The 27,090-nt window shown below is 39.1% G+C and overlaps 4 protein-coding genes across 4 annotated transcripts; 2 read left to right on the top strand and 2 right to left on the bottom strand.

The window, feature by feature from the left end:
* Positions 1–68: 68 nt before the first annotated feature.
* On the bottom strand, positions 69–1,168 carry LOC115041003 (leukotriene B4 receptor 1-like). The gene has a single exon (XM_029498235.1). It carries the CDS (start codon positions 1,107–1,109, stop codon positions 84–86), a length of 1,026 nt encoding a protein of 341 aa, XP_029354095.1. The 5' UTR covers positions 1,110–1,168; the 3' UTR covers positions 69–83.
* Positions 1,169–3,752: 2,584 nt separating this feature from the next.
* On the top strand, positions 3,753–10,606 carry LOC115041525 (E3 ubiquitin-protein ligase AMFR). The gene is made up of 13 exons (XM_029499020.1): positions 3,753–4,007; positions 4,505–4,597; positions 4,727–4,891; positions 6,272–6,424; positions 7,302–7,342; positions 7,927–8,059; positions 8,184–8,317; positions 8,466–8,576; positions 8,692–8,888; positions 8,992–9,095; positions 9,574–9,708; positions 9,821–10,011; positions 10,450–10,606. Exons 1-13 carry the CDS (start codon positions 3,753–3,755, stop codon positions 10,604–10,606), a joined length of 1,869 nt encoding a protein of 622 aa, XP_029354880.1.
* A 2,625-nt stretch (positions 10,607–13,231) lies between these two features.
* On the top strand, positions 13,232–17,619 carry gnpnat1 (glucosamine-phosphate N-acetyltransferase 1). The gene is made up of 6 exons (XM_029498859.1): positions 13,232–13,389; positions 14,191–14,354; positions 14,723–14,785; positions 14,981–15,108; positions 15,403–15,464; positions 15,668–17,619. Exons 2-6 carry the CDS (start codon positions 14,201–14,203, stop codon positions 15,813–15,815), a joined length of 555 nt encoding a protein of 184 aa, XP_029354719.1. The 5' UTR covers positions 13,232–13,389; positions 14,191–14,200; the 3' UTR covers positions 15,816–17,619.
* Positions 17,620–17,682: 63 nt separating this feature from the next.
* Positions 17,683–21,474, bottom strand: styx (serine/threonine/tyrosine interacting protein). The gene is made up of 11 exons (XM_029498858.1): positions 21,281–21,474; positions 20,875–20,907; positions 20,560–20,613; positions 20,363–20,460; positions 20,177–20,237; positions 20,042–20,078; positions 19,916–19,955; positions 19,723–19,773; positions 19,371–19,443; positions 18,568–18,658; positions 17,683–17,901 (listed from the first exon to the last, which is right to left on the bottom strand). The coding sequence occupies exons 1-11, from the start codon at positions 21,338–21,340 to the stop codon at positions 17,828–17,830; spliced, it is 672 nt and encodes a 223-aa protein (XP_029354718.1). The 5' UTR covers positions 21,341–21,474; the 3' UTR covers positions 17,683–17,827.
* Positions 21,475–27,090: the final 5,616 nt, after the last annotated feature.

Raw genomic sequence — 27,090 nt, 5'->3', positions numbered from 1 at the left:
ATTGACATTGAGAAAAGTGTATGGGAATTGTAGAAAAGATTTAATGTGTAGATGTTTAAATCACTGTAATTAACTCTGGAGAATCAGTTTTTGTCACACAGGTCTGATATTAGCTCTATCTGTGTACATGCTGCCATCTGGCCTGTCTGCTGCTGTACTACCAGCTCCCTGAGTTTGCTGGTGTGAGTAGCCATTTCCTGGAACAGCCTAACCAGTCGTGACTCCTCCAGACTGCCTTTCAAATTCTTTGCGAAAAACGCATATAACACAGGATTCACCGAGCTGCTGATGAACACGAGGGCACCAGAGCCAAAGACAATGTTCTCTGGCACACATTCGTGTTCTTTGCCTGATTTTAAGATGCAAATCAGGTCGATAATATTGATAATGTGATAAGGCAACCAGCAAAGGGCAAAAGCTGACACCACTGCATAAACAAGAATCATTGATTTCTGTTTGGTCTTGTATCTCATTCTCCTCAGCTGGGCAGCTATGAGACAGTAACAGATACTAAGAATGATGAAAGGAAGTACAAAGCCCCCCAAAGTCTCCAGGCATAAAAAGACAATTGCTTGAGTCACAGAGCTGAATTCCCTCATAAAACATTGCTCAGTTCCAGTTTCTTCCAAAGGCTGGGTTAGTAAAGCAGGCACGCCTAGAAGGAAAGCAAGTAGCCACAAAAACATGATACTTTTGTTCAGAGCGCTCTCTGTTTTCCAGCGCATCATCATAAATGGATGGCAGACGGCTAGAAAGCGCTCCACACTCATAAGAGTGATGAAGAAAATGCTGCTTAACATGCACGCACTGATAATATATACCAAGGCTATGCAGGAGGCCTGTCCAAACACCCAGGAACGAGCCAGAGAGTAGATCCACAGAGGCAGGGTGATAAGGACAAGCAGGTCCGCAACCGCCAGGTGCAGGATGAGCACCACAGTGTGGGAACGCTGCTTGACGTATCTCAGGATGGTCCAGATCACCAGAAGGTTCCCCGGGGCTCCTATCAGAAAGGAAAGACCCAGGATCACACAAACAACCGCTGTCCCGCCGTCGAACTCCTCAGGGGCCATTTCTTCTGAAGAAGACGGGTCAGCTGAGAGGTTCATACTGCGAGTGTATGGGCTGACAGTGGTGTCTGCATGAAACGAAAACCAAAGTGCTGTACAAGCAACTCTCAACTTCCCTTTAATCTTTCCAGGAACATGGTTTCATTATTTCACATATATATCACAGATTCTTCTCCAATAGAAGGGAAAGTGTCCTGTGGACAGCTAATCTTTTGGCATTTGAATCCAATTATGTGCTGTCTTGAAAATCAGAATCAGAATAAGAATGCTCTATTAATCCCAATGAGGAAAAGTAGCAGGTAAGTCTTATTTATTTTAACAAGTTAAAGGCATCCAAAATTGTTAAGCAATTTTATTGCTTAGGTTTCTAGATAAATTTGATCACAATGCAATAATTTATTTTGAATGGAAAGTCCAAAAATCAAGTTCACCAGAGACTGCCCTTCTGAGAAAATCTGATCTACTTCTTCGTTCATCTTTTTTAATTTTGTTGTTCTGTTTTGTTTGTTGTTTGGCTTGCTTGGAAAATCCAGAGAAACAACAGCAGTCTCTATATCAGTTTGAAAAATCAGTAATACCAAATACATGATATAAAATTTCCAGGAAAGCACATTGTTCTTTTATTTCTTCCACAAATAATTTAATTCAGTTAGACATCAGCCGCCCTATAACCAACTGTGCTTAAGAAATAAACATGATGATGGAAACAACGAAATGACTGATCACACTACCTCTGGGTTTACTCCAGCTGTGCTGAAAGAAAGATTTTCTTCATGTCTAGTGTCTAGGGTTTTGCCAAGAGCTCTCATATGTTCTCTCTCTCTCTCTTTTTAGAGATAAATCATTCATTTATTTTCTGAAAGTTAATCTTCTGTCCTCATTAAAACCTATCCTTTGCATTTGCGTCTGTAACAGCAATCACACAGCTTTAACTTTGGACTTTGTGCAAACTCCATAAATTGTGTGGATGGCAATTTGAATAGTTAATCATTGCAATCATTTCCTTTTGCTTTGATTCTGTTATTCAAAAATATTCCAACATATGTGTAACTAAAGAAATATTTGTATGAGTCTTGTTTGCTAATCTACAAAGAATACTTATTTAAATGATACTACTTTCATGTATTCACGTCTGATCTCCTTGTCAGGTGCAGGTAGAGGAACTGGATTTGCTTTTGTTTTCAGTGTTGGTATTTAGCAGGACATCTTAAATCCTGCTACAATAATTTAATTACAGAAACAGTCAGTGAGTAAGATATATATACATACAGCACCATTTTGCAATAGAAATGATCCCAAAGTACTTCTGATAGAGCAGTTCTAGACTGATTAAATTATTTACAGATACCCAAAAATTCCCATCAAGAATGGTGCTGAGGACAGGTTGGGTTGAAAGAAAGGGAGACGTAATAGAAAAATAGAAGAAAGTTAAAAAATAAAAGAATAAAGAGAAGGCTAGACAGAAAGAGGGTTAGGGAGAGATACCACATACAGTAAAACTACTAAAAACTAACAGCAACATTAGTGTTGGTGTCTGTAATGCCAGTATTATCAGTGACTGTGGAAAATAGCAGCATGTGTTGGGCAGAACAGTTGGTGGTTGATTGTCACATTGATATTTATTTCATGGTTCCAGTAAATGCAAGCAGCTCCTGTGATTTTGTTCCCGTACAGATGACGATGAACAAATGAATATAAAAGCACTCCAGTGATCGTATTGCATTGTATAGTGCTTGTTATGTCAGCTGCAGCATTATTTCTTTCATGTAGTGTCTGTTTTTGTTTGTTATGGGACACACAGGATTTAGTGTTGGTGTTGATGACAGATGTGACCAGATGTCCCAGCAGAAGCAGAGAATTAGACATTAGTTTGTTCAAATGGTGTAAAATAGTGTGTGTGTGTGTGTGTGTGTATGTATGTATGTGCGCGCGCGCGCGCATTGTTTTGATCCAGTGTCGCTTTAACGTCGCCCTGATGACGTCATCACAGTGCGCAGCAGAGACAGCCTACTTCCACCAGCTGCTCGCTCCGCGAAATAAACATGACGGTGTTGTCACCCGCGATTTTCTCAATGCAGCGGCACTAAAAGAGCAACGCGGCACACAACAAAGGATCTGGGGAATTAAATATTTAATAAGTTTGCGACAAACGGTGAGTGACGGTTCGATACGTGCTTGACAAACGGCTGGCTAGCTGCGTAGCTAATATTAGCTAACTATTTAACCAGCGTTAGCTAACCTCAGGGGCGTGAACTTTTACTGAGCGTCAGCTAAACGCAGCATTTTATGTTTGTGACTTTTGTCGGTTTTTACTTTCTTGAGCTGAAATGAAACTGCTGTGTGTTCTCGGATAAAAGCCCAGAGCAGGTTTAACGTGTACCTGAACCCAACTGTACACAGCTAACATGAAATTAGCCCGCTACAGGATTGGGAAAGAGGCAGCTAACGTATCCGGTTAACGTAACTTCTTGGAAACTAGAACATTTTTTTTTTTTTGCTGTTAGAAATTCTTACGATGACACGAATCGTCCACGAGTCGACAGTTATCACTTAGTGTGTGTGTTATTTCCCAGTTTTCAGATCAGTAAAGTTTGGCCAAAGTAAGCTAACTTGCTCCCTTTGCTCCTTACAGGCTGTTTGAGTGGTTGATTCAACGTTTTACGAGGATCCGTAAACACTGCCATGCCTCTGCTGTTTTTGGAGAGGTTTCCGTGGCCCAGCCTGCAGACCTACACGGTACTGAGTGTGGCTTTGCTTGCTGGCAGCATTTTCAGTGCCTACAACACTGTGACCGGTCCAGGCTTTGGGGCCCTGGACACCGATGAGACACAGGCTCCATCTGAAGTGGATCTTGAACAGCTAAACGATGATATTAGTAACATGGAACTGGCTACCACTGTCATGTGGTATCTTGTCACTGACAGTCTATTTGTATGGGTGAGTGTTGCACAGTACAATTCTCTGTGTGTTGCTTGATAAGATGTTCACACTTCTGCCCTCAGGCTGGATGTACAGAAGCATGAAATGCAGGACTGGCAGACTAAAGAACTCTTTCTTTCCCACTTCCATCAGACTCCTAAACAAAATCAATAATTGTGTCTACTACCTCATGTTAGAGCCAGTCAACTGTTACACTACATTTCGCACACTTAATTTGCACATGCCATAATCTTGGATGGTCACTTTGCATATAGACTGTTTCATTTTGCACACTGACTGTGATTGTCCTGTTTTTATTAAGTTATTTTTTAACCTTTTTATTCTATTTATCTATTTAAATATATGCACATTCATTATGGATGGCAAAAAATAATTTAATTGTACCGGGAAACATTTTTCTTTACTGTACATGTGCCAATAAACACTTTGAATCTTGAAAGTTGATGAAAATAACCCTAACAACTAACTTTCACCCTTTCCTTGTGATTCCTCAGGTGTTGGTCAACACGTTCTGCTGCTCTTTGATGTTAATTGCAAAAATGATTCAGTATGTGGTATTTGGCCCTCTGAGAGTGAGCGAGAAGCAGGTGAGTCTGTGTCCTTAACAAAGCTGAAATGACGAACGCTGCCCGAAGTTCATTAATTTTTATATTTCAAGTTGTCATTGTAAATGTAAAACCCCCCATCTAATTTGGGCTGTTTTTTTAATTCCACAGCACCTCAAAGATAAGTTCTGGAACTTCATCTTCTACAAATTCATTTTCATCTTCGGCGTACTAAATGTGCAGACAGTAGAGGAGGTGGTCATGTGGTGTTTGTGGTTTTCTGCTCTGGTTTTTCTCCACCTCATGGTTCAGCTGTGCAAAGACCGTTTTGAATATGTAAGTGTTGTAAACTGCACCTTTGAACAAATTTTTGTTCCTTTAAATCGGTTAGAAACACTTTATCAATGTTTCTACTGTTACCATTATTGTGTTAATGTAAGCATTGGCAATGGTCATTGTGATATTAATTAGATATGCTATCCAGTCTTTTCTGTTTTGTTGACCATGAGCCTGGTGCATGACCTGCTTTTTCCTCTAAGTAACCTGTTCTTATTTAGGCTGCATGGCAAATATGATATGACTAGACATACATTCTTTGTCGAAGCCTTGTTGTGCATAAGGACTAAGGGCTAAGGCAAAGTGATAAAAAAAAACAAAACAACAAAAAAACTAGAGCCCTGACAAATGTTTCTCCAAACTTCATTCACTAGTTGCACTTAAAGTGTGCAGGGTGCCTCCCCAAAGTCTGTGAGTGGCTGTACTCTTTTCACCTCTGAATCTATTAATAGTTCCCTTGTAATGGTATGTTAGGCTAGTGATACAGTTTCAGTCGTTACATTGACTTGTCTCTGTATTAGATTGGGCTGAGTGTGTTGGGGAAAACAAAATATCAGCTTCAGTTATCTTCTTGCAGGCAGTGACATTTGAAATGAGCATTAAACTAGTACAGTAGTTGCCTGAGATGAAATGCTCACTGGTTAAGTGGAGATCATTTCTGCCTGCCATGTTGTAAAATACATACCCATATTTGAGTGTACATTTTGTCAGTTGTGGTAGCGCAGCTGTCTTCCCTACCATTTCCTTGTTTCTGTGGGTTCTTCCTGTTGGAGAGTGAATTCAGTTAAACTGCTAAAAATTAAATAGGCATATTGTGCTGTAGACTTCAAACTCATGGACCCCCAGTAAAATCTCAAATGTTTGTGCTCCACAATGTGACAATGCACTTTTTAATTTATGAATAAGAAAAATTACTTCTTTTCACCAAAATTGTACTACTTTTGCAGACAATTTGTTGGCCCACTTGCATTGCCGTAATGGCTCACCGTTTGGGAACTGTCTTGATGATGTTAGTTTTCAGTTTAAAGTCTTGAGCAATGTTTTGAGAAGGCTATGGTACTGACTCAGATACTTAAATAATCCTGCTGATCTATGGTCAAGTGTGCGTCACAGTGTGTAAGGAAAATTTAAACCTAAAAAACTATATGTCCTTTGGTTGTTGACTTTGCCAAATTATCTGTAGTGTGAGATTGTGAACTTTAAAGAAAAACCATTCCAACTCACTTACCCACTGAAATGCACTGTCAATTCCCAAAAGTTAAAGTGAGTGACCTTTTATTTATATTTGATGTTAAGTAAAAACCTCCCAAAAGCCTTAAGGAAATGTTTAAATACTGAAAGTGCCACAATGTACCTATAATCCACATTTCTGTCCTTCAGCTGTCTTTCTCCCCTTCCACGCCTATAAACAGCCATGTGCGAGTGCTATGTCTGCTGGTTTCCCTGCTGTTGGACTGCTGTGGTCTCGCTGTGGTCTGTGGGCTTCTGGGAGCTTCCCATGGCATGCACACACTCTCCTTCATGGGAGCAGAGGTGAGACTGTTGAGCCACAACTGTGTAGAAAATGGTGTGCTGCATGGACAAGTGCATCTTGATCACACTCGGCACAAATGATTGTCACCTCCTATTTAGTGCTCAGGCTTTTTTGTAAACTTGGGTATTTCTTAAATCCCTTTAAAGGATTTATTTTGTTTATGTTTCAAATAGGCTTAGGTAAATCAGTAATATCACTGAAATGCTGCACTCCAGAACCATTTCATGAAACCATTTTTACTCAGCAATCCAATTTTGCTGCATCATTGCCATCTTTGCAAACCTTAGCTGCATTTGCTATCGTTGCTGTCGTCATGTTGTAAATAGTTCAACCTCTTTAATGGCAGGCAGTTGGGATTAATGTATTAGTAATGGTGCAATTTCCTGGCACCTGGTGATGAACCTGGCTCACAGACACACTGGATTAATCATAAAAGCTTTCAGTCACAACTGTGCTTTTGCTGATTTAAATATCTGCTGTTAAAAGCAAGACTTTCTTATGTAATACAGAAGCTTAAGTCTCCTTAAGGCAGTGCGTCTCAAATAGTAGGGCGCCCCTGGGGGGCCGTGTGTTACCCCCGTACTAGAATAAAGTGTGATCTATATTCCTTCCTTTTTTATTTTTTGTTTTCTTTAATGATAATAAGAATACAATGTTATGCAGAGGTGTACTTACAACAATTTTATAGACAAATGATGCTATTTATAGTCGCGGTGGAGAGTCTTCCTGGGGTGGGGGCGTAACAGAATAATTCAGAAGCACTGCCTTAAGGGAATGCATTCACAATTTCTCTCATATATTAAATCAAGTATTCTGGATTGTTGTGTATGTTAACTAATCAATAAATATAATTCCTCTGTTTGCCTGTGTCTTCAGTGTCTCTTGGTGACTGTACGCACCGGGCATGTCATCATGCGGTAAGTCTTTTAAATGCCTCCTTACACACAGGTCCATGTGCACACGCTGGCTGTATGGATGATATAGACTCTACAAATTTAGAATCAGTCTAATGTTAGCAACACCACATGTTTCCTCTGGTTTCATTAGCACCAGTGTGAAAGGCTCCTTTGTCCCAAAGAGAGTAGTTAGGACTTAAATCACAGCTCCAGTAGCTTTAACATTTAACATTTAACTCAACTTGATATTCACTTTTTTAACGCAGTTGCAGGGCCATAGCTTGAGACAGACAAAGTGTCTTGCACTTTTTTCATGTTATTACTTCGGTTTGTGTTTTAACTTGTGTCACTGCACATAGTAAATTAGGAGATGAGCCTCATTGGACTATTTTCATAAATTTTTATTGCATTCTGGAACTTTTATGGTCTGCCATTTTTAACTGTTTGAGCTGGTCAATTACAATAGTCTGTAATATCCTTACTGGTTTTTCATAATATTTTCATTTCACTGTGGCCCGTTGGACGATAAATCGGACATTAAGTTGCATATTATGCATTCTTCAATGTGATTCAGCCGGCCCTGTGTGTTGTGTGTGTTCCCTCAGGTACTCAATTCATCTGTGGGATCTAAACCATCCAGGGACGTGGGAGAGTAAGGGAACATATGTCTACTACACAGACTTCGTCATGGAGTTAGCCATGTTGTTTCTGGACCTCATGCATCATATCCACATGTTGGTAAGATACACACATCATGAAAATGTGTAAGACTGATTTGATGAAAGATTTTACCTCACCATGTGTCTTGACGGGCCCCAAACCTTACACTTTTTTCTATGTAATGTGTGTATTTTCTCCTTAGCTCTTTGGGAACATTTGGTTGTCTATGGCAAGTTTGGTCATCTTCATGCAGCTGCGGTATCTATTCCATGAGGTGCAGCGTCGTGTTCGACGACACAAGAACTACCTTCGTGTCATCACCAACATGGAGGCCAGGTAACTATACATTCATATGATCATTTTTATGTTCTTACTCACGTTTTTAGGTTCATGTATGTTTGATTTGAGGTTATTTTATGAAAGCACTTAACAGTGATTGTTACTTGTTCTTTATTTTCATGGTCTGCAAATTTTCTTCATGCAGGTTTGCTGTTGCTACTGCAGAGGAACTGGCAACAAATGACGATGATTGTGCCATATGCTGGGATAGCATGTTGACAGCACGCAAACTACCATGTGGCCATCTCTTCCACAAGTAAAGTGTTTTTAAGTATTAACATTATCAGTAAAGTCAGTAAAACACCTTACAAGGATCCTGATGCTTAAATTAGATAAACTTTTTATGACTGTGTGTGTGTGTGTCCTTCCAGCTCTTGTTTGCGCTCATGGCTAGAGCAGGACACCTCATGCCCAACATGTCGAACATCCCTGAACATTAATGGGGATGGTGGACAGACGAGAGGCCAGCAGCAGGGGGGAGGCTTGGAAGAGAACATTGGTCCAGTAGGAGCCCCTCCAGATGCCAGACCACATATTAACCAACACAACCACTTTTTCCATTTTGATGGTAAGTCTGTCAGACATCCATCCATGTCAGGATGGATGTGTTCCACAAACACAGACAGTATGTTTGAGAAAGTGAAGTATGAAATCCTTCTGTTCTCTTACAGGGTCTCGCATTGCCAGCTGGCTGCCCAGTTTCTCAGTGGAAGTAATGCACACCACTAATATCTTAGGGATTGCTCAGGCCAACAACTCCCAGCTCATGGCCATGGTGAGTTCATGTTTACAGTTTGATGAAATTACTGTTGATTTTTAGAGGTGATATGGGGGAAAAAAACCCAGTTTGAACCAGGTACTGAGTCTCTTTTTTTCCTAGCCAATCTATGGGAGATTTTTATTTTCAAGTCAGTGCTGATAACATTTTGTCCTTTTCGTTACTCCCCATCTGGCTGTTGATCAGTAGCCACTGTCTGTTGCCTGGGTTACAAACCAAATGTTCTTGACATTATTACTTTGCATTCCTGGTAAGTGCTTACAGTGATAGTGAAAACTGTATACTCAGCAGAAACCGCTGAGATTCAGAAGTATATTTAAATAAGATATTCCTGGTATTTTGAATAAATAATCTTTACACTAAATGACTAATATTCCAGGTTTGTCTTGCACAATGTGCTACTCTTCCCTCTTTGTCTGCTTCTTTATGAATTCATTATCTACTGCTGATTTCACTTTTAATATACCTTCATCAGGCCCATCAGATTCAGGAGATGTTCCCTCAGGTGCCATCCTACCTGGTAATGCAGGATCTGCAGTTGACCCGTTCTGTGGAGGTCACTACTGACAACATCCTGGAGGGGCGCATCCAGGTGCCTTTTCCAACACAGGTAAAGTGGGGGACGATTGTAATGACAATGTGATGATCATTGTTGATGTTTTCTTGAAAAGTAAAATGTATCAATCTGTCAAACCTTATGTTCACCCTCCCTCCCTTTGCAGGCTATAGAGCGGGCCCCTTTACAGGTGAACTCTGCTCCAGATGAACAGGCAGGGCCCAGTGGAGCAGCTGAGCAGGGCCTCAGTGAGCAGGACAACATGGAGATCAGAGGAGGCCGCTTCTCTAAATCGGCGGAGGAGCGACAGAAGATGCTAAAGCAGAGGAAAGAGGAGATGCTTCAGCAAGCGCGCAGGTTGGTTGACCTACTGGTTATTGGATTTGTATATCCCTTACAGTCCTAAGGGAGGAGGTTTATGTGTGCATGCATTCTGTTTAGTTTCATTGTTTTTTTTGTTTTTTTTTTTTCCCTCTTCTTCTTTTCCTTTCGTTTTGTTTTTCAAAATACATTTTTGAGGTCAAGAGTGCTAACACACTGGATGTGTATGAAATCTTTTCTGTCCACATTGTTGTTGTGGTTTTTTTTTTTTTTTTTTTTTAAAGACCTTCCCTTGTGGGACATTTTTATCTGTGAACCAAGGCAGACAAAACACTTTCTTTTCTTGGGTTCCAGAAGTACCAGAATAGCTGAAAGACCCGGTCGTACTAAGTGGTAACATGAGATGGGCTTTCCTGGTTTCCTGGTTGTGTTACATTTTCTGATCCATTTTGCATTTTCACAACTTCCCTGTAGGCGATACCTGAAGAAAAGTCCCGAAGACCAGGTTGAGGATTTGCCTGGACTCGAGGAGGACACTGTCCCAGAGTCAGACTCATCTATGCTGAGACGTAGAATCGTGGCAGCAGCTGCAGAGAGACGCATGCAAAGCCAGCAAGACCCTTCACCCTGATTCAGAGATTCTGCCACATCATTATCCCAAAGGACTCTAACAGCAATTTCCACCCTCTCCCATTCAGTGTACAGTCAGTGGCCATCACCTATTCAATACTATAATTAAAAAGCATTGCAAACATGGCCTTTGGACTGTTTTGGGCTGCCGAAATCTTGTAGGACTATTGTGAATAAGGTCTCCACCACCGATTAGAGCATTGTATAAATCGTATGCAAGTGAAGAAATGGAAGGTTATGTTGCCCTTTATTCTCATGCCACAACCACCAGCTTCAATCGAGGGCCAGAATCTACTATGACAGACAAATAAGCATGCTTTGCATTCAGGAGATTTCTGGAGTATTTTTTGAGATTTTTGAAGGTGTTACTCATTAGATAAAACTACTTGAGTCCTTGTTTGTTTCTCCTTTTCTGACTTTTGATTTTTTTTTTTCTTGCTCATAGCATTGTATTCTGGAAGGAGAAACTCATCTGACATGTTTGTGTTATTTTACTTTAGTTTCAACTGTGAATTAAGCGTAGGCAAAATAACACGTTTTAATTTCTTACCTTGAAGTAAGAGAATGTCACTTTAGTATTGCTCAGCCTTTCTGTCAAATATGAATGTTTCTATCAAAAATAATGCTGCAAACAAAGTGTTTTAACCCTCATGGGTTATTCTGTATTTAGTGTGTAATATCATCCTTTGCAAACAAATTGCATTTTCTTATTTTGTTGTAGGGACAGTTGGCATGTAAATCTTTGTTTTCTAAAACTGGTCCCTTGAGATGCATAACAAAGGAGATATATTACATTTTGTACAAATACAATGAGTGTCATCTTCTCAGTTGTTCTTAAATTACCCACTGCTGTGAACTGTAAAAATATTGTTTTCAGTTGAGGTCTGGTCTTCTTAAGGTGTATGGAATCGGTTAAGTCTTCAGCAGCTGGATTTGCTGCACTGTATTTTGAGGATGTTTTACTGCTATTTCTGCAGCTCTTCCTGTAGAAGTGGTAAACCGTCTTGGATGGGCAGCAACACAAATCCAGTTGCACTCTAGATAATGTATGACCTGGGTGACTGCGAATCTTTTTGTTTTTTGTTTATATTTTTGCAGCCTTTGCCTACTCACATTGAGGAGTATTAGTTGAAAAATCGCAACGGCAGAGAAAATAATCATCCTCTGCTAAAAGACATTGAAACAAAAGTGTTCAACAATGCACAATATGGATTGGATACTTGAGTCTTTAAGTTCATTGTCAAATTTCACTGAATCTGTAGCTGGTTGAGACATATCGACGGACTTAAATGTGATTGTGTGTATGACTTTGTGTATTTTCAGTGTTTGGTTTCTGTGATTACTGTGCAGGGCAGTTTGGGGGTGAGATATGCATGAACTTAGCAAGTGCTTTTTTTTTTTCCTTCCACTTTATCCCAAAGAGCAGCCCGCAAACTTCCACTACAAGCTTAATTGTGATTTTATTTTATTGCTCAAGCTCTGTTTGGCTGTGTTGTAAGAAAATATGATATAGAGCTTAGTTTTCAGATTTGAGTTAATCAGAATGAGAAAAAAAAAATTGAGCAGCTTTCTTTTCATTCTTGTTTGTCATTCAGTTGCTTAACAACTTTTAATATCTATGATATATTTTCTTATTCATGGGTTATCTTTCATAACCATTGCTTATTTAATCAAAACTGAAATACTTTTTTGGATTGAGCTTTCATGTATTTTTGTGCCTAAATTAAGAATGGTTCAGTTAAGAATAATTTCTGTAAATCTAGTTTTTGTAAAATATGTTAATACAAAAGACTCAATAAACAGCTTCTACAGCTTTTTGACAAAAAAAAAAAAAAAAAAAAATAATTCTATTTATTTTTTTGGGATTTTTTTTTGGGAAGATTTTACACTCGTTGTGAGGTGGTATTAAATATTACACTTATAACCGAGGAACAATTTCACTTCATGTTTCCTGATATTTCTGTCATTTCTGGGCGATTCTCATGTGTCTTGTCAGCCCTGGCTGGTTTTCCAGGTGATGATCAGTAATGATGACCGGCTCAATCAGTCGGCCCTTTGTTGAGGACAACAAAGAGGCTGTTTGGTTAAATCACACACTTTCTGTGCTCGTCCCTCAGTGGTTTGAATGTGAATGAAGAGTTTTTGTGTTTCTTCTCGGTGTTGCTGTCACCTTGCATCCCTTTTTGTGACACCACTATAATGGACCACAGAGGCAGAAAGGCGCTCTCACCGCGGACAGCAGCGTACAAACAGCACCACAATGCATGATTAGTAACATTTAGTCCAGAGTTATCGCTCATAGAATCACATATCATCCAGAACATTTTAAATTCCATCTTATTTATAAGAGTGAAAACCGAGAAACAATCATAACATTTGTAGAGTCATATGGAAGATACATAAATTACAACCCCCCCCCCCAAAAAAAATAAAAAATAAAATAAAAAACAACGAAACCAGTATAATAAATAATAATTATCAAAGTATTTCTAAATTACATGACTAATGGAGCGGTCCAAAAACGTACACGGTATCCGGGCAACCACCATGGCAACCAGTGACGTGTTTTTGTTGCGCCTGTACATCCGGTACCTCTGCCACGTCATACAGGAGGACGCTCCACGCCAAACGGAAGCAGTCGCTGAAAACACCCACGCTGCCGCTCTGAAAGATGTAGAGCAGCTCCGACCGAAACCAGCAGGTCAGCTGTCCGGTTGTCATCGTGAAGGCACGCCAGTCTGAGCACTCAGCCGGACCGTTTCTACCCGTGCGGCTCTTTTACCGGTGAGTTGTCATGCTAAGCTAGCTGCTTAGCATAATAAGCTACCCCCAAGAAAGTAACGCCAAGGTTTCGGGTGAAGTTGAACGTGCCGGGCTTGTTTGTTTGTTTGTTTGAGTGGAAGTGGGCTCATGTAGCTGTTTGTCAGGACACACGACAGAGGAAGATGATTTAGCTTTACATCACTATCTAGAGCTGTTAACTTAATTAGATGTGGCAGCCATGTAACGTTACTTTAGCTTGCCAAAAAACAAACGTTAGCACTCCTCCGTAAGTGATTGCTAACCAATTTCACACTGTGTTGTTTTACTTACTCAGTGTGACGATGGTGACACTAGTAGTGTTTTGGTGCAGACACTGTTAGCTTCATATAAACCCACCATCCATTCCAGGGCTAAAAATCTTACCTGTCGGACTTTCTCATTCATTTTAATTTCGGATCTTCTCACTTTTCATATCAGGAACCACTTCATATAATAAACCCGGACCGACTGCCTAAACGACACAAGTCACACGTCATATTATATTGTAAGAGGATGTGTAAAGTGATTGTTTTGTGGGTGTGTTTGTATGGCCGCCAACAGGCTTGGCGGCCACTGACGCATGTTAAGGGAATTATTTGTCTGTCCAAAGTTCTGTGTCACTTACAGCAAACACATTTCCAGGCACAAGCATGTTGCCTCCATGTGCTGATACAGTATCTCAGAAGGAAGCGTTTTCTATCAATGGTGCTGTCATTTTGACAAATGTCAGGAAGTTCGCGTGATTTATCTGTTTTGTTATTTTGTTGTGCACTCCATGAACAGAGATTTTAAAATGCTGCTGGACGAGACTCCACTCTTTGAGCCCTCTCTGCTTCAGGAGCTTGACTGGAGCAATAACACAGTGTCCTTCTCTCCTTCCATCTCCCCGTCCAATCCAGGGGAAGGGCTCGTACTGAGGCCGCTTTGTACAGCAGACTTCCACAGAGGTGAGTCAGGGACTTGACATGCAACATATTTCAGGCCAGTCTGGGTGTTTGTAGTTGCCATTACTCAGTGGGCAATGTGGTGAGCATGTGTTTTTTTGTTTTTGCTTTTTTTGCTCATGGATGTCAGAGTTGTTAGATGATAAAACTCATTTTCACATTCCATAATCTTGAATGTTTCATTTTGCACACTGACTGTTGTTATTGTATATTTCTGTATTTGCTTGAGATTGCCCTGTTTGTATTCTATTTATCTATTTATGCACGCATTAATTGTGGACAGCAAAAGAGAATTTCATTGTACAGGGAATGTGTTTCTTTACTGTACTTGTGACAATAAACTTTGAATCTTTAATAATTTTGTGCTCTAGGATTTTTCAAGGTTTTATCTCAGCTCACTCAGACAGGTGACATCACCCCAGAGCAGTTCACAAGTAAGTTTGAGTTACCACCATATGTATCTTTGACATATGAAAAGGAAAGAAACATGTATTCATGAGTATTTCCTTCAATTTTGAAGTCATTTGTCTTTATTGTCACATTTGGGAGGAGAATGTATGATCTCAGGAAACAAACTTAAAAGTATCAATCAGGAGAACAGAAACATGTTGCTGTCTAAATGCTTCCAGAAAAGTTTGAGCACATGAAGAAGACAGGAGACTACTATGTCATTGTGGTTGAGGACACAAATCTGGGACAGATTGTTGCTACGGCCACATTGATCACAGAACACAAATTCATCCACTCCTGTGCAAAGGTAAATGGCAACTTATGTTACTACGTATGTTGTATAATTAATAGAAATGTAATTTCTCTGCACATTCTTCTTAAAGACCAATCCAAGTTACTCATTAATGTTTTGATTATTAGTCTGGTCCGGTAATCACTAAACAATTCCCAGTTCAAATGTCAAATTTGCAGCCCAACTTTCATTTTGACATGAACTTTAAGTGATTTATTTATTTATTTATCTATCTATTTATTTATTTATTTAAAAACCGTTGAAATCATATGTATGAAATTAAGTTTCTCTCTTTGCTTTTGTTTGCAGAGAGGGCGAGTGGAGGAGGTAGTTGTCAGTGATGTGTGCAGAGGGAAGCAGCTGGGAAAACTGTGAGTTGACCTGTGAACTTCACTCAGACATTTGCTTTCATCTTTTTTAAATAAGAAGGCCTTGTATATTTGCCCAATGATTTAGAGTTTTTACATTTTATATAATTCATATAAAAATAATTGCTCTGCTTTATTATTATTATTATTATTATTATTATTTTAAAGCGCTTCCTTTTCTTTTTTTTTCTCCTCTGCCCCTTTAGGTTAGTCTCCACTCTTACTCTTCTCAGCAAAAAACTGAATTGCTACAAAATCACACTTGAATGTGCACCAAAAAATGTGGCTTTCTACCAAAAGTTTGGCTACATTGCATCAGACGAGACCTACATGCAGTGTCGATTCTTTGACTGAGGACAATGGCCTTTTTGGGCAATGGACCTTATCTTTATACAATGATTACAATAACTTACAAGAACATCATTTCTGAGGAACCGGGAGAGCTGCATGAGGATGAGTTTTCATCCTGAATTTTAGTGAACATGAATGTATGGTGAAGCCCTCCACTCAGTCTAGCATCATCTTCCGCCCTTTCGGTATCCATAGCTACCTCACCAGGGAGGAGCTCTAACATCATCTTCCGGACCATCTGCAGAGATGAGCATCACTTACTGGAAATTTAATGTTTTACTGTGTTACACTGATAACACTTAATTCACTATGTGCTGAGAGAACATAAAAATATCAGATTATTTGTAAAATGGTACAAATTAACTACATAGTACTTCATTACTACAGGTGGCTTAAAATTTCTACATCACAAACGCTAGGTAGATTTACTTTAATTCAGATGTAATCTCACACGTCGTCTGAATAAGTCAGATAACTCACCAAAGACTGCCAAGTTGTTGGTTTTTTTTTTTTTTTTTTTTCTAAATGTGATTAGGAAATTACTTTTCGAAGTGACTTCTTATTGGGTTTCAGTTTTTCTTATCAGTCCTCTCTTATCTCAGAGAAGACTTTCCTCTTTCTTTGACAGTTGTGTTGCTGCATTACTGGGATGAAGTGAAACGTTTCATCCCAGTAATTCTCAATAATGCGCTAATGTGAGACTGTTATAAACATTCACAGTAAATCAAGAAAACAATGTTTTATAAAGAAGTAGCAAGGCGACAATTTTTTTTTCTCTTAATTTTTGTATCTGTTTGATGCTCAGTTGCACATAGGAGAAACATTTTGAGAAGTGGATCCTGGTTTTGTAAGCAATCTCTAATTTAAACTTTTGTAGTTAAGTTTTACAGTTATGCTCTTAGTCTGGAGAACGGGAACATATTTAATCTAATTTATTTCCAAATATCTAATAGCCAAATTAAATATTCTATGCTCTATGGTGTTGGCTGCCTCTGTAATTGTAACATAAATCTGAAATTCCACTATAGGCTCACATATTTTACATGAATTCTAATTGAAATTTCTTTCTATCATCAGTGGTTCAAAGTTTTTTAACCTTACGAGTAAACCCATTCAAGACATACTTTTGCTCCAATTTTTCTGTGTTATTGTAATAAGATCAAATCTTCAACCATGCTGTGTAATCAGCATGTTAATATGCAACATCTGTCAGGGGGCTGATTGTCTTGGTGAAAGACAATTCTGAGCTCATTTGAGAGAAAGAAACACTTTTTCAACTACAAAGAATATTAAAATGTTAATGACAGGAAGAATTAGGAGCAAGAACGAGTGTTGTATGGCCAACAGCAGTTTTCTTACTGTTAGTTACTGACAGACAGTAAGAAGTCCAGGAAAGGTTGTGTGAAGAAATGTGGCTCCACTTCATCTGAAAATAATGTGTCTTCGGGTATTAAATAAGGTATATGATAAAAACACCACCAAGACTCAGTCAGACCTGTTTTTATTAAGCAGTGAGTTATTTTTCCATTCTTTGCTATCCCACATTAAGCCTGATATTAGTCCATTATTCTATTACTCCCACGATAAAGGCTCTAGCTACTCCTCTTCCTGCGCCCTCCACTGGGCAATGTCCTGGCTACTTTCCCTTTTGCCCCCTTCTGGTCGTCCACACAAATTCAAGTATCGAAAGTGCATTATTGCAATACTGTCCCGCTGCAAATGCAAAATGCTTTAAATACTATAAAACTGCAAAAAATCTCCTGTCAGTGCATCCAGTTCAAGAAGAAGGAAAAAAAAAAAAAAAAAAGTAGTTATCAAATTTGCCCGTTCCCCATCAGTACTCCATGTCTCAGACATGAATGCCCCCCTCCCACATGCCCATTCCTTCCCTTTAGAAAAAGTTCAAATATTTACATTTTTAATCCCATTAAAAATGTAAAAAACAAAAACAAACAACAAAAAAAAAAAAAAAAAAATTGAGTGCACTGTGCCACAAGGCTAAATATAAGCAAAGCTCATCCATTCTGTGCTGCTGTGACCTGGATTGCTCCAAAGTCTTCATCTTCCTCCAGGCTACGCTTACGGCTTCCTGTTAAAAGAAATAATGGAGAGAAATGAAAAGGAGCCGAACTTACTGCACAGATCAACACAAGCAATTACCCCAGTATGACCCAAAGTGTTGAGTTCAAAAACAAGTTGAGAATCACATGAAAGAAAACGATTTAAGCAATTCACAAAGTGGAAACCCTTTTGGATTTATGAAGTTCTCACATGCTGAATACTTCATTGTCTGATCTGGGTGAAGTCATCAGTGAAGTCATAAGTCATAAGCAAATGTAGCTTTAAGGAAAAGGATGGGCCAATTCTTTAATATTAATGCCTGTGTCTTTTAAACTGAAACATTCATAATGTTGAGAAAATCCACACACCATGTTGTTCAATCAGCCACAATGGGGGGGATGACCCATTTTCTGATGGAAGCCTGAATCAGTGAAGACCCATCACCATAAAAAGGAACTCTGTTCAAATGTGCAACCCGTTTTTATAACCTTATCAGTAAATGTTGGTGACATTCTCTTATCTTGTTTTGAGGGTGCGTCCATATTAAGACTGCTTAAGAACGATTAAAATAGTGAGAGATGGGTTTTTGAACTCAGACATCATTAGAATTCAACAGCAGCTTCAACAGAGTGTTCTCGTGTAGTGGTCCAGTAGCAGAAAGGACTGTGGAGGACAGAGAACATTAAGAACAAACCTGGCATCCCAGCTTGTAAAAAGGACCTGCCCAGCTGCATGGGTGACATCATTTTAATGGTCAATTTGGCTAGGTAGATCGCTTCATACTCCTAGAAAACCAAAGTAGAGCACTGTTACAGCTATATGCAGCAGAAATGAACAATCAACATCCCCACAATAAAATCCAAAAACCTGGAAATCTGCCTTGACTTGTCTCTTGAACACGACTTTACCTTTTGTATTGATGAACAATGTGCTTTCATGAGTATACAGACATACTTGGGGAGGGATTACACAACGTAAAATTGTTTGTTGGGCTGCTAAAAGTCCCGATACAGCACTGACTAATCGAGGTTATGTTTGCATGTTGAAAACTGATGAATAATGTATTATTAGTAGTAATATGCATACAACAGCTCACCACAATGGGCCTATTAAAAATGTTCTCTGGAGAACCTGTACCTTCTTCAGTTTGCAAACATGTAAATGGTCTGCTGTAATATTGTTTCTTAACCCATACTTCACATGGCTTTCTTTTTAAAGGCATGAAAGCTTTGGAGCAGTTACTTTTGCTGCACTGATAAGGACACTACCTTGCTGTTTAAAAGATGGCTAAAGGAACTATATTGGGTTGTTTACCAGGTCAGCCGTTTATTTATTGACCTTATAGAAACAGAGCTTCACATATCCGCTTTTCAACCTATCTAGGGTGCATCTCGCTCTCATTCAATTTCAGCTAGGATTTCCAAATGTTCACTTTTCACATGACTGTTATATTCATCTATCAGAAGTCAAAGTCTGGTATCTTAAGTCGAGCCTTACCTGAAGCTGATGCACAAAGCCCACATTGGGGTTGATGCAGAACCTCCTCTCCTGGACGTGGCTGAATGCATCCCTACGGAGTGGACATGACAACAGGTTGAAAATCACAGCTTCTGAAACTACTCAATGATTGCAACTCATTTGTTCCTCTATTTTCACTGAGAGCGTGACAGAGTTTTCTTGCAATTATCGTACATATAGCTAACGTAGTTTTGTGTACTAATGAAGTGGACATATGTTAAACTGAATATTTATGTGAAACACAGTCTACATGGTTGTCAGGAACAGTAATGGTATGAAGTTGGAGTACAGCAAAAAGTGAGAGAACAAAAACAAGCAAAAGAAAGCTTACCTGTATTTCATTCCAAATGTTTCCATAAGGTATGCGATCACTAAGGCAGCACTGAAACAAAGAACAAACAGTGTTCTGTAGTCTCGGCTGCAGTGTATGCAGGATTCTGTGTCATTGAAATTCATTGAGATTAATGCAATTAGTGACATTATATTATTAAATTGTGTGATATCAGTGTGCCAAACAAACTCACCTTCTTGATATCCCTGCATTTCCATGAACCAGTACCTTTCCTAAACGAGAAAGACGAGCTTGCTGATCAGACTTTTCCTACTTAACATTAAAAGGTCTGGAAAGTACAGACTACACACATTCTTACCTCCTGTTGCTAAGCAGCTATCTATAAATTCCTTAGTCTGTTGAGAGGAAAATTAACTATTATTTTTCAGGCAAAATGGAAATGGCAGTGAAAAGTTTGACAGAATTGAGATACAAAGCCAACTATGTGACTTACCGAAGGGAAAAATCTTATTATATTTTCCACTGGATTGTCAGCAATATCTAATACAAGGTATCTGCAAAGATACAACATTTGATTTGTGTGTTTAGCAAGAAGGGACGTCATCATCCAAAACCCATTTTAAACGTTTCATGCAAATACATTATATTTAATCAAATATCTAAGTGTATATCTACTTACCTAAATGTAAGAGGGAAATTAGGTTTGATAAAATTGGCTTCGATGTCTTGTCGGACACAAACAATGTGCGTTATGCCCTGTCTCTCAAGAATTGGCAGCTGGGAAACGACAACAAAAAGAAGCTACGTGAGCAACAAAATAATGAGGGGTTTTTTTCTGCTTTATCTCCAAATGCCAGCGATTATATTATAAATTACCTTGCTTTTCATTGCAGCAGAGTAGGGACCTAAAAACAACCCTGGCAATATCTCCTGGAAAGATTGAGTAGGATTAAAAAAAATAATAATAAAGATAACAAATATTTATTGGTGTTCAAAAGAATCTCAGCAGGCAACATGAGGGTGAACAGCCAGCTAAGACGTGTGTCAGACTTTGCACAGAGATGACATCTGTTCTAAACCAACTGAAGTGACTTTCTGTTGTTGTGGATTGTGTTAACACTCACATCTCCCAATTACAGCTGAGCAAAAGGAAGGCAGGTAAATGCCAAACACAAAAAATGAAGATCTTACCTGCATTTCTCGTCTCATCGGATAAGCCCAGTCCTGGAAAAAAAAGGGGGGGGGGATAGACTGTTTTTAAAAAAGGGGGTTAAAAACGGAGCCGGTGTGAACAGCTTCTGGAGACACTGACGCCACTTCGGTTAACTTTGTGTACATGTACGTGGCTAGCTTTAGCGTTACGAGGCAGCGCTGCTTCAGCAAAAACCTCTGGAGGAAAAATAATAATAAAAAAAAAAGAAAACAAGCAAAACAAACGGACTCTGGGACGTTTTCAGATTAGGACACAAAGGCGCCCAGGCAGACTCACGCCATTTCCAGTTAAAGGTGTCCTTTTCCCGGCCGAGGCACCGGGGGCAGGTTAGCTCAGGTTAGCCGCACAGACTCGGTGGTCCGGTCGTGCTAACGCTACACTCACCAGAAGGTCCTCCTTGGTCGCGGGCAGAGACGGGAACTGGAGCTTGTTCTCCCCGTCCATCCTGCCGTCCGTTCGGGGCACCGCCGGCCCGGCCTTCCGCGTTTGGGTCGCTGTTGCGTCGCGGCGGGGTTAGCTTGACAGTCGACGCGATTTGTTTTGAGGTTCCACATGCATGTCCGCCATGCTGTCCCCTGACAGATGTGTCACGTGACCCTCCTCGGCAGCCGGCGGGGAGAAAAAAACGGCGACGTCTCGTGGGCGACTCACGAAGCGCGAGGTGCTTTTAAAAATTATTATTATTATTTTTTTCATTTCCAGTCAAAAATCAAATAAACGAAATTAAATAAAACACAAATGGCATTTTATATCTTAACATACGAACTCGTGCAGTATATTTGGAAATATTTTATGAATGACCTCAAACAAAAAAAAGTCCTCCACACTGCTGTTTGCTTTTAATTTTCCATCATCTATTTTATTTCTTTTTCATGTTGTACTGGATGATGATTTCAGATTCACGTCGTCTGCCGACAGAGCTACTCCCAAACCTAGACCTTTACGTATAGTACGTCGACGTCGCCGCCATGTTGGTAGTGGCGTGGTTCAAGGCAGTTCCCTGGGTAATTAGCTTTCATTATTAGCTTAAGACTGAACTATAACTTCTGCTTATAATTGGCGGTACAACATCATGTTTAGAGCTTTCCTAGCTAACTTTAATAATGGTATAAATATTCGAGGTCAATAAGCCTCCAAACGTTGTTTATATTATTATTATCAATTGTATTCACTGTTTTCAGAAGTTTATAAATAATGTTTCAGAAATAGAAATAAGTTTTGGGGGGAAGGAGCTGGACCTAAGGGGCCTCAGTAAGTAAGATTTTAAAATTGTGTAATTTTACTTGTGAATTAGTTTTAAATGACTAACCTACATATGTCGTAACCAGAACTATTCTGATGTCCGATTCTAAGTTATCATACACACGTAATAGTTGCAGTGCTTGGTGATGATTTATGGTTCTATTCAAATGAATGTAGACTGCACATGCATATATTATACATACACAATAAATAATTTGACAGCAATGACACAATGCACAGCTGGTTGTTGCCAACAAAAGTGAGCTAAACACCACTTTTTAATGAGAGTATATACTTTCACAACTGTAGTGACCGTATAGCAGGATTTAATCTAAATGCAGATTCCTTTGTTATTAACCCACATGCGTTGAATAAACTCTTGCTTACTTTTCATACCTAATATATCTTAACTACCCATTTCTGCTCAATAAGCACCTCAGCATTGGCTGATACTGATTTAATCCAGCGAGCCAGAGAACATTTTAAAGACGTGTCTTTGGCCTTTCAAATGTGCTATCTGTTTGTTGTTGTGTGATACAATTTCTGAATTTTGTTTACCATCTGGCCCGTGGGAGGGGACAGCACTTTTTTTTTTCTCAGATCAGAAGATGATGTAATCTAACAGCAGGAAAAAACACTGCTCCTCTGAGACTTTTCATCAGTCTGTTAAAAATCATAGGAATGGTTTCTCTTTGGGAGATGGCTTCCCTGTAGTGCACACATCCAAGTGACAAGGAGTCTTTATTATTCTGTTGCTCCAGGCTGAATCATAAATTAGTAGTCATGCCAGATCGTTTTGGCAGAAATGTAGTGGTAAGAGATGATGGGGAAACAAAGCTGGAGTTGGAGAGATTGACTGAATGATGGAGGAGAAAACTAAGGCAAAAAAAGGACAACTGCACAAGGGTGGAAAGGTACAAGTGGGATATAATGGTTGACTTATTGCCAATTCTTATAAAGTAAATCAGATGTACTATCACAAATTTATTTTAGAATGCAGTGAAGATACTCCTCATAAACTCATAAGTATTTGTCTAAAACAGCTGAGCACTGGAGTTTTAGTGTATGGAGAACAGAAAAATAAATACATTTGACCTTCACCTTTTCAGGTGCACATTAGCATCACTGAAGGCTGTAAACCTTCTGCTAATACAACCTGTTTGTGCCAGAATGTGAGCTCATAGTAAAGTTTGAGGAGTAGGATCACACCTCAACCACAACTCCTCAGGCGATTAATACGCCCAGACCAGTACGCTGTGCCCCTTGCCCTCATTCCTATTTGCTGTTTGAGCAATCAATAGCCAAAAAACATGCCTATTTGGGCAAACTCGAACTCTAACAAGATGCTGGATGGTGGTGGAAATAATAGTCAGTCAGTCCATTACTTGAAAATAGATTATGTATCACTAAGCAGTGGTAGGTAATCAATTATTGAATTCCAATATTAACCTTAAATATACTTAATATTAAATAATTACTATAAAATAAAGAAATCTTCTGGGACATCAGCCTTTCAAACTAAGTAACTATTGACTTAACTATAACAGTTGGATTTATAAGATCTAATGTATATCAGTATATAACTATGTTCATGTGTGTGCATAACTCTGTGTATGTGTGTGTGTGTTGCTCTGCACTCCTGGATGTCATTTCCCTTTACTCCAACGTGATTTATGTGTGGTACATTATAAATTAATTCCTAATATATTATGAATTATTGTGTTTGGCATTTTTTTTTTTTTTTACTGCTATAACAGGCGATCACTGTTTGGGGCTGAAACATCTCCAAACAAGCTCTTTTTACACATCTCAAACAGAAAAACTGACATTTGTAGATGGTAACATTTTAACCTTTAGGGGACTGATTGCTAAACAACACAACATCCCAGTTTTGACAGCTCCTCCACTTCAAGGAGATACATCATCCGTTATTTTTTCACTTTATAAATGATTTTCAGTTTACACTCAGTCGTCTTCTCACCAGGCTTAAAAAAAAAACAAAACAAAAAACAACCAGAAAAGTAGATACAGTAGATCCCTGTTATGTGGAAATATATAAATTATACAATTGAAGCATGGGAAGATACAAAAATTAAACTTGAACCATGACTCATAACATTTTTCCAAAAATATACAGGATTTTCTGAAAGCAATGTTAGACAGGAGCAAACATAATTTGACAAAAAACAAACAAACAAACAAACTACGACAGCGTTTCAAAGAAATGTATTGAAGGTTCGAATTTTGTACTTCTGGTGGGAAACAGATAAAAATGTTTCCTTTAATGCACACACAAACACGCCAAACATGGGTCTGCTGAATCATACTTTTACAGTCAATAAAACTTTGACAGATACAGCAGCTATTGTACATGATGGATAGAGCCAGCCCAGAGAGAGGGTTGGTAAAAGTGAGGTAGAGGACAACCTGAAAATCTGGCCTCGTCTCAGCATGTTGTGCCCAAAGTGGCGTTATTTATCATAAGTCATATTCTTGGCTCATGATATCACTCTGGGGAAAAAAAAAAAAAAATCAAGTTTAATAAAAGCCTCCCACCTCTTTACAAAACTTTCACATCCTCAAATATATTTAATACCGTACACATACATAAAAAGAAACTTAATTTCAGTTGGGACGTTCTAGCATCCCTGTGGGAGAGTTCAATAGGAGTGAGAGCTTGATTTTCTTTGATGGTTTGGTCATTTGCATGAATGTGAATGTTCAAGAAACCATTCCTGGATTTTTTTGCGATATGGAAAGAAGAATTATCTTGCCCATTTATGGCCGTTATGTATCCCAAATGCCCTGCGGGGATGAACGATGTCCACACATGGATAAAGTAAGGAAGGACAGTTGGAATGACTAAGCTGCCTCTTCAGAGGACACACACCCTCGTTTATTTCTAAGGTCAAATCAGGCTTCTGTAAAATCACAGATCATTCAAAAAGTACAAGGAGGACAAGGGAGCCTGTAGAAACCTTTTACACACCAAAACTGTCCTTTTATTTTTTAAACCTCTAAGACTCACATCCACTTGCTCATGTCTCGCACTAGATGGCAGTCAAATATAAACCTTCAGAGGCCTTGAGCAGCTGTTGAAGAGCGTGTCCACATCCGTGATGGGGCTTCAGATGATGGTGGGAGCACGGTTTTAGTGAACACGCTCATCTCTTTTGTGCTAGACACGGCACTAAAAACAGGTCATAAATGCACGCTCAGTCGCTCGAGCTCAGCTTTCATTCTGACACTGCTTTCAGCCCATAGGCTCTCCAGTGTGGTGGGATGAAAACAGTCCTGGAGCTGGAAACATTATCAAGTATGTCAGAGCAGATGAGCGCGCTCGCTCTGTTTGCTTTTGTTTGCCTGTATAACAGCATCAGTTAAATGTATTATTAGCTTGTGGCAGTTTAATATTGCCAGTGAGGCTCCAGATAAGCGGAACAGAAATCCATCGTATCCATTTTTCCATGTAGAAACTTTCAGCTTCATTTTGATGGAGAGAGAAAGAACAGCCTAAAATCTTCACCTTACAATTTCACTGCACACAAAGTCGACAGATGCTCCACCATCAGCACCCTCTTTCGCCCTCTCACTGGTTATTGAGTCTGCTGCTGAAATTCAGCACATCATTACGAAATTACTGATTACAGGCGTAAAGTGATACAAATGAGGAGGTTGCCTGATCCTTAATTGGTAGGATGTAATAACGGAGCTGTGATATGTGGGCCCTTAATTGTGTGTTTACTGCACTATTTATTGGAGAGCCGTCCCTCCCCTGACTGGTCGCTGATGAGGTGAGCTGTGTTTCCGCTGGCGTGCTATCAGTCCTCCTTCATTAAGGACGCTCAGGATAGGAAGTGAGAATAGCACAAAGTTTGCCTTCCAGCTTGACGTGGGCAGAGGAATCAGCCATGTTAATGAATTTTAAATTTCCTCTGACAGGAAGCGCATTCAGAGAGGCAATCATAAAAAGCGAGATCCTGACTTCTTGGATGATTCATTGTTTTTGTTTTGTTTTTTTTTTTACCTAATGAAGGTATTGAGAGTGAATAAGGACATTTATGTTGACTGACTTCTTTTCTAGTCACAATATCCTTAATTTGCACACGTCTACCACGTGTGTACAGGCTTCACATTGATATTACATAACAGACATCTGGTGCTGTATACATATATTCTTCAGGTATTTCATTTAATTGAGGTGGCTCTGTAACTGTAATATTTCTTATTGCTTTTAATGCTATTAGACATGCCAGGACTACTTGTTACTTGGAGAAAGAAGCCTCTTTAAGCCTTTAAGCGTGCACGCCGACTTCCAACTTTTGCAAAACAAAAAACAAAAACTTAATTCAGGAGGGATATTTGTCTCTTGACTATGTTCCAATTTACATCCTTAGGCGAAACATATACAGCATGTGTTCATCATCTACAGCTCGGTTGGAAAACATGATTTACGATAAAATAAATCATGGTTTTCTATCAGTGACAGGGAGTACGATTGTGATACAGTGATTATCACACCTAATAACTTATTAAACAGACTGATAATGATTTATTAAACAGACTAACAAACCCACTCTGTTGGGGGGAAATACATTTCTCAGCTTGATTTTCAGAGGAAAACATGTTTTGACCTACTTATGTGGGCAGCAGGGTTGTCATTCTTTCTACTCATTTGTATTCTTGCATGTTTTATGGTCAGTGTGGGTGGAAGATTGTTTTATCTCAGTTTGTTTATTTTGGAAAGTATCTATCTAACTCTGTCTATCTGTTTGAAGTCTGCTTTAATGAAAAGGTCAAGGCATTAGTAATGATGGACCTTTTCTGGAAACAGAACAGTTTCCTTTCATCATAGGGCTACCTTAAACATGCATGCTAAGAGTCTCTCAAAGATCTTTCTTTTTTTATTTCTTCTGCATGCTCCGTTTTAGGAAACGGACCCTTTCTAGCTA

Source organism: Echeneis naucrates, chromosome 3 (genome assembly GCF_900963305.1).
Source record: "Echeneis naucrates chromosome 3, fEcheNa1.1, whole genome shotgun sequence".
Classification (NCBI taxonomy): Eukaryota; Metazoa; Chordata; class Actinopteri; order Carangiformes; family Echeneidae; genus Echeneis; species Echeneis naucrates.
The sequence above is the reverse complement of the archived record's forward strand: the minus strand, read 5'-3'. Positions and strand labels throughout refer to the sequence as shown.

What these genes read in the sequence shown, in the direction of transcription:
- LOC115041003 (XM_029498235.1), bottom strand. Translation starts at nt 1,109, where the DNA reads ATGAACCTCTCAGCTGACCCGTCTTCTTCAGAAGAAATGGCCCCTGAG.
- gnpnat1 (XM_029498859.1), top strand. Translation starts at nt 14,201, where the DNA reads ATGCTGCTGGACGAGACTCCACTCTTTGAGCCCTCTCTGCTTCAGGAG. An exon ending in TACAGCAGACTTCCACAGAG is followed by an intron (nt 14,355 to 14,722) that starts GTGAGTCAGGGA and finishes TTTGTGCTCTAG; the next exon opens with GATTTTTCAAGGTTTTATCT. An exon ending in GGGAAGCAGCTGGGAAAACT is followed by an intron (nt 15,465 to 15,667) that starts GTGAGTTGACCT and finishes CTGCCCCTTTAG; the next exon opens with GTTAGTCTCCACTCTTACTC.
- LOC115041525 (XM_029499020.1), top strand. Translation starts at nt 3,753, where the DNA reads ATGCCTCTGCTGTTTTTGGAGAGGTTTCCGTGGCCCAGCCTGCAGACC. An exon ending in GCAAAGACCGTTTTGAATAT is followed by an intron (nt 4,892 to 6,271) that starts GTAAGTGTTGTA and finishes TCTGTCCTTCAG; the next exon opens with CTGTCTTTCTCCCCTTCCAC. An exon ending in TGCATCATATCCACATGTTG is followed by an intron (nt 8,060 to 8,183) that starts GTAAGATACACA and finishes TTTTCTCCTTAG; the next exon opens with CTCTTTGGGAACATTTGGTT.
- styx (XM_029498858.1), bottom strand. Translation starts at nt 21,340, where the DNA reads ATGGACGGGGAGAACAAGCTCCAGTTCCCGTCTCTGCCCGCGACCAAG. An exon ending in ACATTTGGAATGAAATACAG is followed by an intron (nt 19,444 to 19,722) that starts GTAAGCTTTCTT and finishes TCCACTCCGTAG; the next exon opens with GGATGCATTCAGCCACGTCC. An exon ending in TTTACAAGCTGGGATGCCAG is followed by an intron (nt 17,902 to 18,567) that starts GTTTGTTCTTAA and finishes TTCTTTTAACAG; the next exon opens with GAAGCCGTAAGCGTAGCCTG.